Source organism: Synchiropus splendidus, chromosome 12 (genome assembly GCF_027744825.2).
Source record: "Synchiropus splendidus isolate RoL2022-P1 chromosome 12, RoL_Sspl_1.0, whole genome shotgun sequence".
Taxonomy (NCBI): Eukaryota; Metazoa; Chordata; class Actinopteri; order Syngnathiformes; family Callionymidae; genus Synchiropus; species Synchiropus splendidus.
Window position 1 is genome coordinate 3123885 of NC_071345.1, and position 15911 is coordinate 3139795.

A 15911-nucleotide genomic window follows, 5' to 3' on the forward strand; every position below is an offset into this window, starting at 1 on the left:
GGGATCCTTGTTGGAGCCACAACACCAAAGACTGTCTGCACCGCAGAACGGCTAACGTGACGTCTCACTTCAAAACTTTATTGATACTCATGGACTGTCAAAGTTTGCTCTGTGGTTTAAAAGTTGGCGAAAAACTAAATGCACAACAAAATAAATGTGCTCCAAAATGTGAAGAGAGAAAGAATAATTGATTTTATGAAGCAAGTTCAGGCAAAGAGGATTTGTCTGGAAACTCAAAACTACAATAAAATCATGCAAATGAGAAGTGATACAATTGAAACAGTTATTTAAAGTAAGTAAATTCATAAATGAATGATGATATATTTTGCCATGTTGCTGCCCCTTTCTGGACACATTTGAAACACATTTGAAATCCATTTTCTGCAGTTTGCTTCTGCAAATAGCCTGGCAAAATAACAGCCGAGTGTCAGCAGCTACAGTTTTTCACGAATGAATTGGGATTTTCTATAGGACTTTCAGCACAAGTGTGACCCGGGATTTTTTTCAATGAACCAACGCTGCCGTGGCCAGAAAAAGGTTGAAAAACACTGTGATCCAGTCATCATTGTTGCTTGAGAGTTGAGAATCACTATAAAAGTTACAGCCGTTTGAAATGGTGATATCAAGGTGGCATTTCATTGAAAAAAACGCGGCGCCCAGAGGATTAGTCCAGATCAGAAACTCATTTTTTATTTTGCCGTTATCAAAGATACTGCTGCGTCACAGTTCAAGGTCAAATCCAGTCTTTATCTACCCATAATAAAGGTGATCTAAGTAGTTATACAGAAACTTTGAACTCCAAATGAGGTCTCTTTAAGCCGCATTAAAAATAGAAAAAACTTCATTTCGGTGAAATGAAAATGTCAATTGGTCTCAAGCTGGCTGAAGAAAAAAACAGAGAAAAATAAAGAGAAATAATTTCTGAATTTTCAGGAAAAATAAACTGCCAATATAAACCCCGTGAGCTTTAGAAAGAAGTGATAAATAAACCGTTCATGGCAGTCAGAACCAATGGGGAAAACTAATTAACCAAAAGGAAAAAAAGATTATTGCCTGACAGAAGAAAAAAAAGGTTGGAAATGAAATATTGACCAATAAATAGGCTCAAAAATAATTTGGTGCCTAACTAAATTGAATAAGGATAAAAAAAGGATTTTTTGGTCTATAAAAATACAAAAACTTACTTTGGAAAAGTCAGTTGTTAAAAAATAATGAGAATCTTGTAGAACTGAGTCAACAGTATGATAAAATTGCCCTCAATAGAAAAAATAATGATAATAAAATTTTGTGGAAGAAAAACCTCTCTGTTGCAGTCAAAACTGCAGGAGGCAGAGTGCTAGTGTTTTTTTCCACTTGTGATACCATGCCGTTTTGACTGCACATGAAGTGGTAGCTGCTGTCTTGGCCCAGGTCCAGAGTCCGCCTGACCCCCGAGTCCTCGTCGTGGCCTCACGGTCTGCGGCCCAGTTTCACCGCCTCGGCACCAGCGCTCCTTATCCCAGCTGACAAACCTCTGTATTCAGAGCGAGCGCTCCGCTATCAGCTGTCCCTCCCTCTTTGTCTTGCTGCTGCTTCCTTTCAACGCTCCTTCTTGTCCTTCGCTTTGCTCCCCTCTCCTGGGTCCCTCCCGTCTTATCTCCGACTCTCCCGTCGCCTTCTCCTGCGCCGCCTTTCATGTGTCCTCGCAATCTCGTATCTGCTGCCTCCTATAGATCCATACATGCCATCTGGCTGCGCCGCCTGTTTACAGCAGCTCAGCGCTGCCTTTAAAAGTCTCATAAAGGGCTGCGCGGCGAGTAGTTGTTCTCTCGGGCGAGCCGCAGCCTTGCAGGTGCTCCGACGGTCCGGCGTGTGTAACCACGTGTTCAGCAGGAATATGAAACTGCTGTGGGTGACGCCAGATATAACAAAAACAAATGAACAACAAAAATCTGATTTTAAATTAATGTAAAAGAATTAACAAAAACAATTTTAATTGAATAATATTGAGAGTAAATTCAATGAAAAGGTACAAATAAATAATAATTTCACTGGATTTTCATTCCCTAAATATTAATATTTTTACAAAATAAAAATAAGTACTCATGCATAACACAAAATTCAACATTTGTTTTATTATTTTATTTTATTTTGTTTGTGATTCTTTATGGTCTCACATTGGATTTGAAGCCATTTTTAATGATAATTAAAATGTATCTCTCTGTAGTCATTATTTATGCATAGACTTGGCTATTTTATAATGGTATTGAATCTGATTTGAAGTAGATGCACAATAGGAGAATTCAAAAAGGAAGCGAGTCCTTCTCCTCGTGACCAATGATAAGACTCAAACTGTATTTGCAGTTGTTGGACCAACTTGGAAGGTGTGTTTGGATGAATCTTTCATGAACGTTTCGCTGCCGTTGTGTCCTGCAGGGACTCAAACCCATGTACTTTTGTGTGTTTTCGTATTCCGTGTGAAGGCTGTGCTCAGAGCTCCCACCCTTCCTCGTCGATCTGTGTGCTTAGCTCTCGCTCGCTAAGTGTTCCCCTCAGGACTCCGCCAGTCGGAGAAAATAAAACAGCGGTGTGCATCTGTGACTCGGTATTCTGTCGGGGAACGCAGGGCTCGGGGGGCTGAATCAAAGATGGAGAACAAGTCATTATGGGATCCGATGATTTCCTTTCTGTGTTTTGAAAATGGAAACAAAAACAAGAATTTTCACATTAAAATCTGAATAAGGTTGAGCGCACCAGAGGGGGTACAGTCAGTGGCCGCGGCAAGGATCAGACTCTGTTTCGCTCACTTAAACCCGTGATTCATGAGTGCCATGTGAGTCTGACTCAAGCTTGTGTTTGTTGTCAAGTCATGTGTGACTCGACTTGCTTGTAATTCATTGCTGAATCCTACACATCTGAGTGAGTCCCCATGTCTCTGGTTGAGAAGTGGTCCTGGCCCAGGTAATCCTATACGTCTCAGTGGGACCTAATGCCTTGGTTCTTCCTCATGTCAACACTGAGTCCTACACACGAGTGAGTCCCAGTGCCTCAGGATAGTAGAGCGTGACGTCCATCTCCTACACTTCTCAGTGAGATCCATAAGTTCATGAGCATAAAACACTGAATGCTACACGCCTGAGTGAGTCCTTGTGAGTCATGATGTGTAACAATGTTTTTCTGGAGCCTTTTATAACTGAATTTTACAAATCAGTGTGAGTCACTTGGAGGTAGTTTGCGAGTAATTCTGACTCATGTAAAGTCTGATACAGCTGAGTGAGTCGTTGTGACTCAATAACTGAATCCTACCCCTCTGATGGAGTCTGATCATCCGCCACATCTTTGTGTCACCCCATTACTCACAATATACCCAGTTGTAGACTCATTCTCCAGGTGAGTCCCACACGTCTGGGGGAGTCCCTGTGACTGCGACTGCTAACACGTGATTCAGACTCAATGATAGACCTGGTCTGGTGAATTGTTGGAGTTAACTCACATGCATGCTGGAATCGCGTGCGCCTGACTTGCCTCACTACTGTCTGAGTCAGCGTGGAAGCCTTCGTGTGACTCACAGGTCAAAGTCCACATTAACTTGAGGAGCGAGTGGAAGATTGTTTTAATTCTAAACGTGTCGTTTAGTCTCGACGACGTCGTTGTGGGTTCCTCACTCCGTTAATCTCATGAAATATTCATCAGTGCGGGTGGAGACTTAACTACGGCGAGGAGATCTATATGCCTCCAGTCTCCCAGCGTCCAGGAAATGTATGCGCAGGCTTTTTCAGAGTTGCAGAGATGAAATTTAGTGCAGCTTTGTGATCTAATTAAGTAGCTGTGGGAGGAAGACGTCTCCTGGCTGGTGCCAAGAAGAGCAAGCCTCCAAAATATGCCCGTTCCCCTTCTGCGGATCACGCCGGCGCCGTTATATAAGCAAAGACATGCCTGGGAATATTTTTTTCTGCTCAATATTTAATGCCTCTTCCCATTTGAATGCAGCTCCTGCTCTCACTCTGCTATTGTTTTTATGTTAAACGCAGCGACGGCGTGGAAGTGCACAGTGAGGAGGCCGTCTTCAAAATAACATCCAGTCAGACAAACTTATTTTCACGCTAATCTGCGGTTTACACTCTCGGCTGGGTTTTTAAGAGCCAGCGAGAGGGAGGTTGTGACTGCCAGGCATTTCCCTGCTGGTGAGATGAGATTAGTGCGTGTCCTTGTGCAAACCTCTTTATTATTGGGTTATTTACATCCCTATTCGTCATCCCTGCCGAGCCACCTGTTCCCCTGCTGCCAACCAGTGTTTGTTTCTCGCGGCACAAGTGTGTGTGTCGTGGAGGCGAGTTGGCAGGACGGCCAGGATGCTAGCCGTCCAGAGACTCGGCCTTCAGAGCGGGCCAGAGCAAAGCTCCTGACCCGAGCGGCTGCCAGACAGGACTCTGCCTGGAGGGGCCAGTCGGAGCCCCGCAGCCGAGTCGACTTGGAACTGAGAAGCTGAAATGCAAACCTTTGCTCCGCTTGGAATACGGAGGTGTTCGACTGAGACGTCTGTGTAGCTGGGCGCCTCCTAGTTGGACACCTGATACCTGCACTGATTCATTTGCAGGGACAGTGGCTGTACTTTGAGTCTCAGACCGAGAGAGTCCTTACATTCTGTAGGGGAATCTTATTCCTATCTGTGGGTCCAGGTCTTTGTGGCACCACCTTGTGGCTACTGTAGGACTCGAGCGCTTCCTCTTGTGACCCACCTCGACCGATCGACTCCTCGCAAGGATTTCTCGTCTCCAATCTGGACCAGACATTTCATACTTTTCCTTCTACTACTACTACTACTGTGGGATCAGACACAGAGGAGCTGATCCTCATCCTGCTCCAGTTCAAGCAGATAGCATTCATCTAGTGGGTTCTGAAAATGAGGACACTGTTTCATGAAGCTTCGTGAGCCCATCTCTACACAAGAAGGACCTTATATACTGTATAATGACTCAACTTTGTCCAGAAGTAGTTTTTTGTTGTTTTTTTACTCAGTCGTCACTAAGATTATTACTGTTTTCTTTAATATTGCTTTAAACCATGCAACACTTTGGTGTGTTATAAAACTCCGCACTTGATAGTAATGATACTTTTTTCTGTTTTCACTAGAAATGTATTTGATGTTGCGGTGTTGGAGTGAGAAGCAAAATGAGGTCACAAACTGTCATAAAGTGAAGCAATACTTATTGTCTTTAAAAGTTTCTCCAGGGCTCATGTTGTAAGCACAATATTTGGACCGCTCTGCTAAAGAGAAGCATGTTTCCTGCCAGCCTGTGTTGGGTCGAAGCTAATCTAATCGATCAAGCGCCCAAAACAAATGATGCTCCTCCATTCGCTCCGGTTCCACCGCAGCGAATGAAACTCTTCTGGGTGTTTGAGATTGAGCCGCAGGTCCTGCCAAGGAGAACGCTGTCCTTGTTCAGGAAGAAAGCAGCGAGACAGTGGAGGTTATGGCTTCATGAGATTATGGCCACTCAGCAAATAAACTCCGGCGGACTGGAAAGTGAAGCTTTGCAGGACAGCAGAGGTCACTGCCATGATGTTTAGAGACTCAGGAGTCAGTTGGAGTTTGGAGGAGTTAAGAAGGTTCGATGGTTTGTGGAGAGGAGGCATTGCGGGACCAGGAATGTTGGAGGTGAAGATGAGGTTCGTGATGGAGGAGGAGAGGATGAGGCAGAAGGTTGAGGAGGGTGGTTGTTCCAGAGATGTTCTGACGGAGCTCCGTCTTTAGCATTGTTAGCACATGGGCTTGTCAGTCCGATGGTGCAGTAACTGACATTGTGAACTCACTTCTGCAGGTGAAGCCCACGACAAAGACGTGCAGGTGGTGGAGCTGCCCATCGTGGACAGCCTCCACCCCCGACCCCCCTACCTGCCCCTGGCCATCCCTGAAGACCTGGCCCCGCGCCTGCACCGTCTCCACGGCGACCCGTCCGTCTGGTGGGTCTCTCAGTTCGTCAAGTACCTGGTCCGACCTCAGTCCTGGCTGGAGAAGGAGATCCAACAGAGCACGGCCAAGCTGGGCTTCAAACACCCCATCATCGGGTAAGAGAAGCCGGCGGTCGTAATGGCAGCTACAGAAGCAATAAAGCGCCAGAGCCGGGGGCCGATTTAATGCGAGGTGAACGCCGGCCGCCTCTGTTTGTTTGTTTGCTTTAATTTCATTTGGACGGATTAGCATTTTTATTGCTGCGCTGTTTCAGACGTGTTCGACTCGTGCTCCGGCGAATTAGCAGAATTCGCTGCTGCAGCTTCTAATAATCACGAGGTACTGAAATCATAATTGAAAAATACTGCTGAGTCATCGCATGTTCCGTCAGGTGCAAGGACTTGTATGGTCATTAATGATTCATACGGTGATGGAAATTAGAAAACAAAATGTGTTAGTTTGCTCCACAGCAGGGAGCAGGAGGTCCACAGAGCTTCCAGTGGTCCCTGTGAAGCCAGGTTTTTAGGGGGTCTCTGGGTGTGGCCTTTCATGAGCTCTCAGTGAAATACACCCAGTTCACAGCTTCCGGGTTTGGTTTGCTCTTTGATAGAACATTTGAGACAGACTCCGCCCCTATTGCTGCTCAATAGAAAAATGAAATCAATATTTAGGTATGAGCTTCAACGCCCCCACCAGCCTGGTCGGTCTGACTTTGCTAATATCCTGCCGCAACAATACTGGTGTTAGTTTTGTGCATCATTCTCATCCAGGATAGACTGCAATAAGAACCACTTGGTCCTCCAAGAGAGCCCAGTTGAGGTGGCTGCTCTCAGGGTGTCTTCCCCACAGAGAGGTGGGCACTGGGTGGAGGCCCCAGGCCAGACCCGGGAAGTCTCTGAGTTGAGAGAACAGGAGGAAGGTCTGGTCTTCTCTCTCCTTCAGCTGCTGCCGCGTGTCTTTGTGTTCTGTTTACATTCATTCTCACAGTCCTGTTAAAGAGCTGTTGGGTTCCAGAGAACTTGCACCCAAAACTTGGGCCCCCCTGCACTGCTCTATGTCGATATAAAAAAAGGAACAATGTGACATGATTGTTTCAGGTGTCTCAGCAGGCCAAGGTGGCGCTCTTGTTCAAACGACTGTCGTCTCTGATGTTAAATGTCATAAGAGAAAGTATTTTTGCCTTCAACGCGACGACTCAGACTTTGACGGGATGTGCGTGATGAAAGCGCCGCCGTGCCGTTCAGACGCTTCCTCAGACGGCGGGACGTGAACCTGCTGTTCCGTCTCCGAGCACCTTGATAATCCTAAATGCTGCGGTGACAAGTCGCAGCGCAGACGACGAGGTCTCACTTAAGTGCTTGATATGGGCTTTGATTCAGCGCCGAGTCTCTTGGGACGGTCCTATCCCACCACCCCCCCTCGGCAAAGTCCCACCACTGTGGAAAGGAGTCGGACATGTTTAGGTGTTTATTTACTCATTTGTTCGCCTGTCAGCTGCTCGGCGGAGGAGCGTCCACACGCCGCCTGACTCGTAAATAATTTCATCTGTCTTTGAGCGGCGCATTAAATCTAGATTAAATAGGACTGTGCCAAAATAATTTAGCGTGGGTGGTCATCTAGGACGGATGGGCTTCAGCACCAGGAGCCGGCAGCTCCAGGGAGGAGAATAAATGATTCACAGGTAATTCGTTTAGACTGGAGCTGCGTGAAATGAGATAATACACAAGTCTGCAGCAGGGAGGAGAGTCCAACTCCGTCCATTCACTGCTGTTATACATGAAGTTATGGGTTCAATTCCCCCCGCCCCTGCTCCTCCCAGTAACTAGCTCTTATTTTCCAATGGCTTCTGCCGTGGTTCCCTCACTCCCCTCACCGTCCTCTCTTGCTCCCCTCCTGGTTTCATCAGGCCGTCCCCTCCGCCCGTTGTCTTCTCCTCTTCCCTGCCTCATTGGTTTCCTTCCCAGCTCTTCCTGGCTCGCTGTGATCGTGGAAACTTTGATTCGTCGCACTCCACTCCCCGCTCTGCTCACGACGACGCCTCTTCTCTCGCCACACATCTCTGCGACGGCTCTTCCCGCCGTCCCCCTCATTTTCGGCTGCTCCAGGGAAAGTTGTTGAAACTAAATGATGAGCAGAACAAAGTTGTCTTTTCCTTGTCTGCACTCGTCGAGTCGCTGAAGCATCTGAGAGCTTGGATCAATCGCTCTCTCTCCCATCCCCTCACTTTCCCACTCGTCTTCTTCTGGATCTTGCTCTCTTCATCTTGGGGATCATCAAGGTTCTTTCCTGGCTCCTCCTTACTTTCCACGCAAACTTTGACATTAGGTCACATCAGGTCATTTCATGAGTACTGGATCAGGAAGTGGCACCAGTGGCCAGGCCTGGAGCTCCACCCTGCTGTCCTCGCTGGGATTCTAACCCTGACCAGAGGAGAGGACCCCTGGTCCCACGCAGTGGTTATAGCTCCGTACAGCACACGCAAGCCTTGACCTGGTGGCAGCTCCGCTGGGAGGCGGCAGGAAGGGTGAGGGTAATATGCCACCAGCGGGGTGACTTCCCCTGTCATTACCACCTCCCCACCTCCAGCCATCACCTCTCCCCGAGGACGAGAGCTGTGAGAGTAAGAGCTCCATCATTGGACCACTAAGTGATTGGTAATGGAGGAGGAGGTGGACAGATGAGAGGCTACGTCAATTCTGCTCCTCTTCAGACTCTGGTTTCCTCCCGCACTATTTATGGTTGGACTGAGTAATTCTGGACGGGGTCAGGACTCTTTGCTTCCTTTGGGTGAAGAGCATTTTAGGTGACTGGGGTTCGATGGTGGACCCAGATACCGCTGCAGCTCCGACCCACTAACCTCATTTGTGGCCAGTGCCTGCTCCATCTGGTGGCGATTTCACAACATCACACCTGTGTTCATGGAAACAAGAGGAGGACTGCAGCTCCTGACACATTTCTGCAGTCTGTAGTGACGATGATAGTTCAGATGACCCGAGCTACTCGTCCCAGAGCTCCTCCAGCTTTCATCGTTATTGTCTTCTTCCTGTCCGAGGAGGGAGTGTAGGATCAAGAATGATGAAGATGAGGACTTGGTAGTGATGGGCTGGTGAGGTTTCATGTTTACATGAAATGTGTCAGTGTTTTCAGCTCTCATCTGCTCTAAAATCTGAGGAAGTGAACAGCCGTTTCAATGAAACCTCACTTTAATTTTAAACCAACACTGCCCTCTAGTGGGCTCTGAAAACATGGACGCAGTTTCATGAAGCCTCACCAGCAAGTCACTAGGACTTGAAGGTGCAACTCGAGGCTGTTGAAGACACTGTTGCCACTGTATATGTTGTATTTACACTCTTGTTGGTTGTTGAAGGTTTTGGAAGCTGTTTCCACAAAGTAGAAGAGAGCGTGCGGCAAACGTCGAAGCTCAGGGTTTAGTGTTGGTTCCGTGAGATGAAGGTGAAAACAAAGACTTGGCACGGCGGTACGTGCAGACGCTCCACACGTCGTGTTCCGATATAACGTGACATGACCTTGTTTACCGCGCGTTCAAACATGACAGGCTGAGAGACGAGTGGCCCGGTGACGGCGCGTTCATCCGTCAGGCTGCCAGACTGCTGATGTCACATCTAATAAATAATTGATTTGCTCTGTATTCATTGTCGGCGACTGCCTCCATCAGCACTCGCTGTCAAGTGTGTGCCGCGTGTTTAATGCTCGCTCCCACACCCACCGCCGGGATTGGCTCCCGCTGCCGCCACACGTCGAATGAATAGAGAGAAATGAATTGAATTATTGTGGCGGCGGCAGCAGCGTGGGAGAGACTCCGGGGAGACCCGAGCGCTCCAGTCAGGAAGGTGCCCTCTGCTGGACCGTCGTGCGAACCTAAGAGTGGTCCAGACGTGTGGATGGTTCTGGTGTCCTGGGTTGCCCTCAGGTGGCGAAGAGTCGGCCAGAAATCCTGTTTTCCGAGAGGCCAGGAGCCGCTGAGGCTGGCTGCTTCTGTAATTTAATAGTTTGTGGAGGAATAAAATTGTTTTTCAGAATCCATCAGTTTGAGAGATGCCGGCGTGTCAGGAGGGGAAACCATTCCTTTGTTCTCTTCTCACCGCCATTGTCACAAAGCCGCGGCTCCACGTTCCAGCGTCTGATGCTCCGCTTCTCCCTCAGGGTTCACGTGAGGCGGACGGACAAGGTGGGGACGGAGGCGGCCTTCCACCCCATCGAGGAGTACATGGTCCACGTGGAGGAGCAGTACCAGCACCTCGCCCGCAGGATGCACGTCGACAAGAAGCGGGTCTACCTGGCCACCGACGACCCTTCGCTGCTGCAGGAGGCCAAGACCAAGTCTGTGCCCAGGATCGGGTGTTGGTGGTCCGAGCGCGTTCGCTGTGTAACGCTGGGTTTCCTCCGCAGGTACCCAGACTACGAGTTCATCAGCGACAACTCCATCTCGTGGTCAGCCGGCCTCCACAACCGCTACACGGAGAACTCGCTGAGGGGCGTGATCTTGGACATCCACTTCCTGTCCCAGACCGACTTCCTGGTCTGCACCTTCTCCTCACAGGTTGGTGCTCCCTCAGTCGCCCTGAGAACTATTGAGCGGAAGAATTAGCGTTAGCCCTCGCGCGTCTATAGGGAGCTGTACTCTATGTACGCTACCGTTAGCCAGGAGCCAGGAAGTGTGAACGTATCTGCTTATGTTAGCATATTAGCATGACACTCGTCTAAGCCCCTTAGATTAGCCCCATGCTAACAGGACCCTGTTGTTTCAGCACTTGCTTAGCAACTTAGCTCGCAGGTTTTCATCGGTGGAGTCACTCGTCGCGTGTGTGTACCCTGTAGGGACCAGCCGTTCGGTGAAGGCGGCGAACTTCCAATCTCCTTCCGGAGGAGACTGCTGTTCCGCAGTCCCACGCGCTCCCTCTTGGAACGTAATCTGCTTAAGAACTTTATTGCAGTTCAAGTGGTCTCTGCAACAAAAGCCTCTCGCGAGCCGACGAACGCATGACCAGTTAATTAACGGAGAGTCAGTTTGAAGTGTTGCTGAGAGTCGGAGGCAGAATCCAGCCGTCGTGTCTCCGAGGTTAATTACTTCGGAATCAGGAGGAGGCTCCGCTGCGCGACCGCGTCATGTGACAGGACGGTTCTGACTTCTGTGCCCAACCTGCAGCGCCGTGCCTGTGTGGGAGAGAGTGTGCGAGTCTCTGTGCGTCGGCGCACAATGCTGCAGTTGTCTGTCACTGTCTGTGCCTCTTCATTTGTCTGCGTGCGTGTAGGTGTGTGCGTCACTGCGCGCGTGTGTGTGTGCGTGAGCAGCTCTTCACTTTGCCTTGTTTATTACACTCGAGTTGTTTTTCTCTGTGCGTGTGCAACCATCCGTGCAGCCTTTGTGTGTGTGTGTGTGGACGGCTGTACATGCATTAATATTCTTGTGTGGACCAATCGTTGACGAGACACTGATCTTGGTGGGCAGTTTGCTTTGTGAGGACATTTTGGCCGGTCCAAATAGAGTTTTGAGGGTGAAAATGTCTAAATAACTGGGTCATTATTATTGAAGTCAAGTTTGGTGCCGAGTCCTGGTTCAGGTGAGCCATGTGTTTTGGAGGGTTAGGTTCAAGGGTTTAGGGCAATGAGAGGTCCCCACAAAAATAGTGAAACAAACGTGTGTGTGCTCTTGTTTATCCTGCTTTGTGGGGTCAAATGTTTGACAAGACACCTCCTAGTTTGGACCTTGTGTTTTTGTGGGGACCGTTTGACTGGACCCCACAAGGTTAAACCTCAGTTTCAGGATCAAAGCTTAAACATAACTGGGTCATTATAATTGGGTTTCAGTTTGGTTCCGAGTCCTGGTTCAGATGAGTCATGTGTTTTGGAGGGTATGGTTTAGGAGGGGAGGAAAGGGTTAGGACAATGAGAGGTGCCCACAAGGATAGCAATACAAAGTTCAGTGTGGGCAGACAGATTATTTTTTTATGTGATGACATTTTTGTGTGAAAATCAGTGTGTGCCTTTCACTTGTGCGTTGTGTCTAACTCATCGTTTAGACATGAGCGTGTGTGTGTGTATATATGTGTGTGTGTGCGAGCGTGTACGCAACATTTTGAGGCTGGTTAACTGCCATGCAACAGGAAGTTGTGGGTTGCAATCCCAGTTTTGAATGCGAGTGTTCAGGCGATCTTAAATTCAGTTTAAGAGTTGGTAGTGTGTCATGTGTGATGTTGTTTTCCTGCTAGCATAGGCACTAGCATAGGCGCTAGCATAGGTGCTAACATATGTGCTAGCATAGCGAGCCTCAGAGATGGAGGTCGCGCTCTGAAGCAAGGCTGTGCTTGTGTGTCTCAGGTCTGCCGCGTGGCTTACGAGATCATGCAGACACTGCACCCGGACGCCTCGTCGTGCTTCTACTCCCTGGACGACATCTACTACTTTGGGGGCCAGAACGCGCACAACCAGATCGCCGTGTACCCGCACCAGCCGCGCAACAGCGAGGACATCCCGCTGGAGCCGGGCGACGTGATCGGCGTGGCCGGCAACCACTGGGACGGCTACTCCAAAGGCATCAACCGCAAGATGGGCCGCACCGGCCTCTACCCGTCCTACAAGGTGAAGGAGAAGATCGAGACGGTGAAGTACCCCACCTACCCCGAAGCCGACAAACTGCTGAGCGCGCAGAAGAAGTGAACTCCAGGAAAGTGAAGGAACATTTTCGCCAAAGGAGGGAACCTCCTGACCGAGGCTGCTTTTGTACAGACGCCTTCGTGGAGCCCACCAGAAGAAGAAGAAGAAAAAAAAAAAAGCTGCACCGAGGTCGTGTGGCGTTGGTCACGGACGACTGGACCCCTCACCCCCGCCCCCTCCTCCCCAGCAGCCTGTAGAGAATCATCGGTTTTAAACAAAAAAAGGAAGAAACTCTTTCCAGACTTGAGCGTCGAATCAAAAATAATTAATTTAATGATTTTTGCCTTTTATTTCTCCTGTTTTGTTACTGAATGTACTGTACGCTTCTCTTGCCACGCCCCCCCACCCCTGCCCCCCCTCCTCACCGTGCTTCCTCATCTGTCTCATGTGCAATTACTTTTTTTTATTTCTTTTTTTAAACCACGTCGTGCTTTTATGGAGTGTTTTTAAATTGACTGGTGCGTCGTACTGTAGCGTGAGAAAGGGGGCGCTTTTTACTCCTCCTGACTGAAAATAGTGTTTCTGTGCCCAGCGGGAGCCCGGCAGCCGGTGGGGGGGGCGGGTCCGTCCACACTCCAACCCCCCTCCCTCCCCCTCACTTAGCACTTGATGATCTCCGGTGAACTGTGGAGTTTGTGGTCCACAAGCGACGAGCACGTCCGGCCCAGGCGTTGGGTGGGTCCCGCCGCTGGTTTACCAGCAGAGCAAGTCTTCGGTTGGACCATTGGTCGTCACCAACTCCACTCCACGCCATCATTTCATAACTTATGTTTTTGGGCATTGTCTTTGATAACCACCACAAATAAACTCCAGAAACCAACAGCCTCACCTGCTGTTCCTGCTGCTGAGCCCCAACAGACCCGCGGGCCTCGCGTGTCCGTCCGGCTGACGCACAGCATCAGTCTGACGCTATGGCGCCACCACCTCTCAGAGAGACGCACACCGATGTATCCAGATCTCACACAGCGCACGAGATGGAAGTGCCAGCTCTTAGGTACAAACACAGGCACGTTTGTGTCTCTGACTTTGTGGGGACCGCACATTGCATCATGCTCTCCTCAGCCTCTCACCCTAATGGTCAGTTCATGCCCCGGTTACGGACAAAAATGTTGCTCATCACATGCAGCCCTGCGTTCTTCAGGTCGGTATTGCTGTTCACCAATATCTCCACCAGGGGGAGCAGCCCTTACTCAAAAGGTTATGACAACAACAAACTGCTAAACAAACATGGCGACGGTGAAAGAAGTATCGATCACCAACGGAGATAGCGTGGAGGTGGTGGTCAGTGAGGATGTTAAATTTATCGCAACTGGTGGATGGAGAATTACCACCATTGTTATGTCTCCTTCTTGTCTCATTAGATCTATGTATCGGGCAGTAACTGCAACACTGCCCCCCATGGTTTCTGGTGGTACTGCTCCGTTTGGCCCCTATCCCTAAGTTTTGTGGACGGAAATGAACCCAGCGCACGGGCAGAAGGATCCGTCAGGATCAGTGTGGAGAGATGAGCATCAATGGGCCTTAAACCTAACCGTCCAAAATGGCTGAACTTAACAGGCACCGTAACTGCCTCACCCCATTTGAAGTCTTCATCCTCAAACTGAGGCTTGGAGTTACGGAGTTGAGGTAAATGGCCCCCACAAAGCAATAAGGTCCCCACAAGGAAGCATTTTGTCGACCATTGTTCCCCACAAGGCAGGGTAAACAAGTACACACATACAGTCAAAGATTCCCACACAAGCTATTGATGATGAGGCTTCATGAAACAGTGTCCTCCTCTTCAGCGCCCACTACAGGGCGCTCTGGGCGACAATCTGAGGAACTGAACAACCACCGGTTCAATGAAACCTCACATCAGTTTCAAACCAAGGCTGCCCTCTAGTGGACCCTGAAGACTTGTTTCATGAAGCCTCATCAGCCCATCGCTACTTCCAGCACGTAAAAACACACCTTCATCCCAGTAACACACCTGGGACTCCCTCACATGGAGGGCAACACACCACACACTCAGCACACCTGCTGCAGTAACTAGCAGCTTTGCTGCATTGTTACTAAAAACTCCCACAACTGGATCAGATCACTGGAGCGGACGCGTCTCCTGACTGCACACTTCTCTGGCTCTAGCCTCACACACACACGCACACACCTGTCTGTGTCATACACAGACAACGCTCTTCACTAGACTTAAACCTCTATAATGGTTTCAGTGTTCGCACACACAGTTCCCACGCTGGGTCATTAAGACACACAGCTTCTGTAGCAGCAGCCACATCTGTTTTAATATACACAGCTCTGTGGTGTAACTGAGACTCACACACACTCGCACAGAGTCGGGGAGTGGATCCGCAGCCCCACAACACACTTGCCTCGTCTCCAGTGTTTGTGGCAGTGAAACACACAACACAGCTCGCAGCAGGGCCGAGTGTTCACGGAGCCGACAATCGCTGAAGACAAAATGGCTAAAACTGTAATTACCACCCACTGAAGAATATCTTTATCTCTTGAAAGACGTCACTGAAGTTAATCTTTGAATCAATCCCAATTGCAAAATTGATTTCTTATTGAGTCAGGGATCACTGCTGCCTTCAGTGCTCAGCAGCACGAGAGAGACGTCAGGGACCAGAGGATGACCCAAACAAAGATGTCACCCAGGACCAGAGGACGACCCAAACAAAGATGTCACCCAGGACCAGAGGATGACCCAAACAAAGATGTCGTCCGGAACCAGAGGACGACCCAAACAAAGAGGTCGTCCAGGACTACCCAAACAAAGATGTCGTCCAGGACCAGAGGACGACCCAAACAAAGAGGTCGTCTGGAACCAGAGGACGACCAAAACAACGATGTCGTCTGGAACCAGAGGACGATCCAAACAAAGAGGTCGTCCAGGACCAGAGGACGACCCAAACAAAGATGTCGTCCAGGACCAGAGGACGACCCAAACAAAGAGGTCGTCCAGGACCAGAGGACGACCCAAACAAAGAGGTCGTCCAGGACCAGAGGACGACCCAAACAAAGAGGTCGTCCAGGACCAGAGGACGACCCACACTAAGATGTCGTCCAGGACCAGAGAATGATTCCAACAAACATGTTGCCTGGAACCAGAATGTGACCCTAACAGAGATGTAGTCCTGGCCCTTGTGTTCTGGTCTGGACCACAGAAGGAGACCTCACAGAGGTTGAGTCTGCAGACGACTTCATGAACGAACACACACTAACAACTGTAGCCTCTGAGCTCACACCTGGACAGACACCACTCAAACAACATGCCTCTTGCACAGATGTCCCCACAATGGCAGCACCA

The 15911-nt window shown here is 49.2% G+C and overlaps 1 protein-coding gene across 3 annotated transcripts in view; it reads left to right on the plus strand.

Moving 5' to 3' along the window:
• Positions 1–15297, plus strand: part of fut8b (fucosyltransferase 8b (alpha (1,6) fucosyltransferase)) — a 92241-nt gene extending 76944 nt beyond the window's left edge. For all 3 annotated transcript variants that reach the window (XM_053881745.1, XM_053881747.1, XM_053881746.1), the window contains 4 exons: positions 5802–6048; positions 10097–10273; positions 10343–10493; positions 12272–15297. In XM_053881745.1, the coding sequence (XP_053737720.1) occupies positions 5802–6048; positions 10097–10273; positions 10343–10493; positions 12272–12610 (914 nt within the window). In that variant the 3' untranslated portion in view covers positions 12611–15297. The remainder of the gene's footprint in view (positions 1–5801; positions 6049–10096; positions 10274–10342; positions 10494–12271) is intronic.
• Positions 15298–15911: the final 614 nt, after the last annotated feature.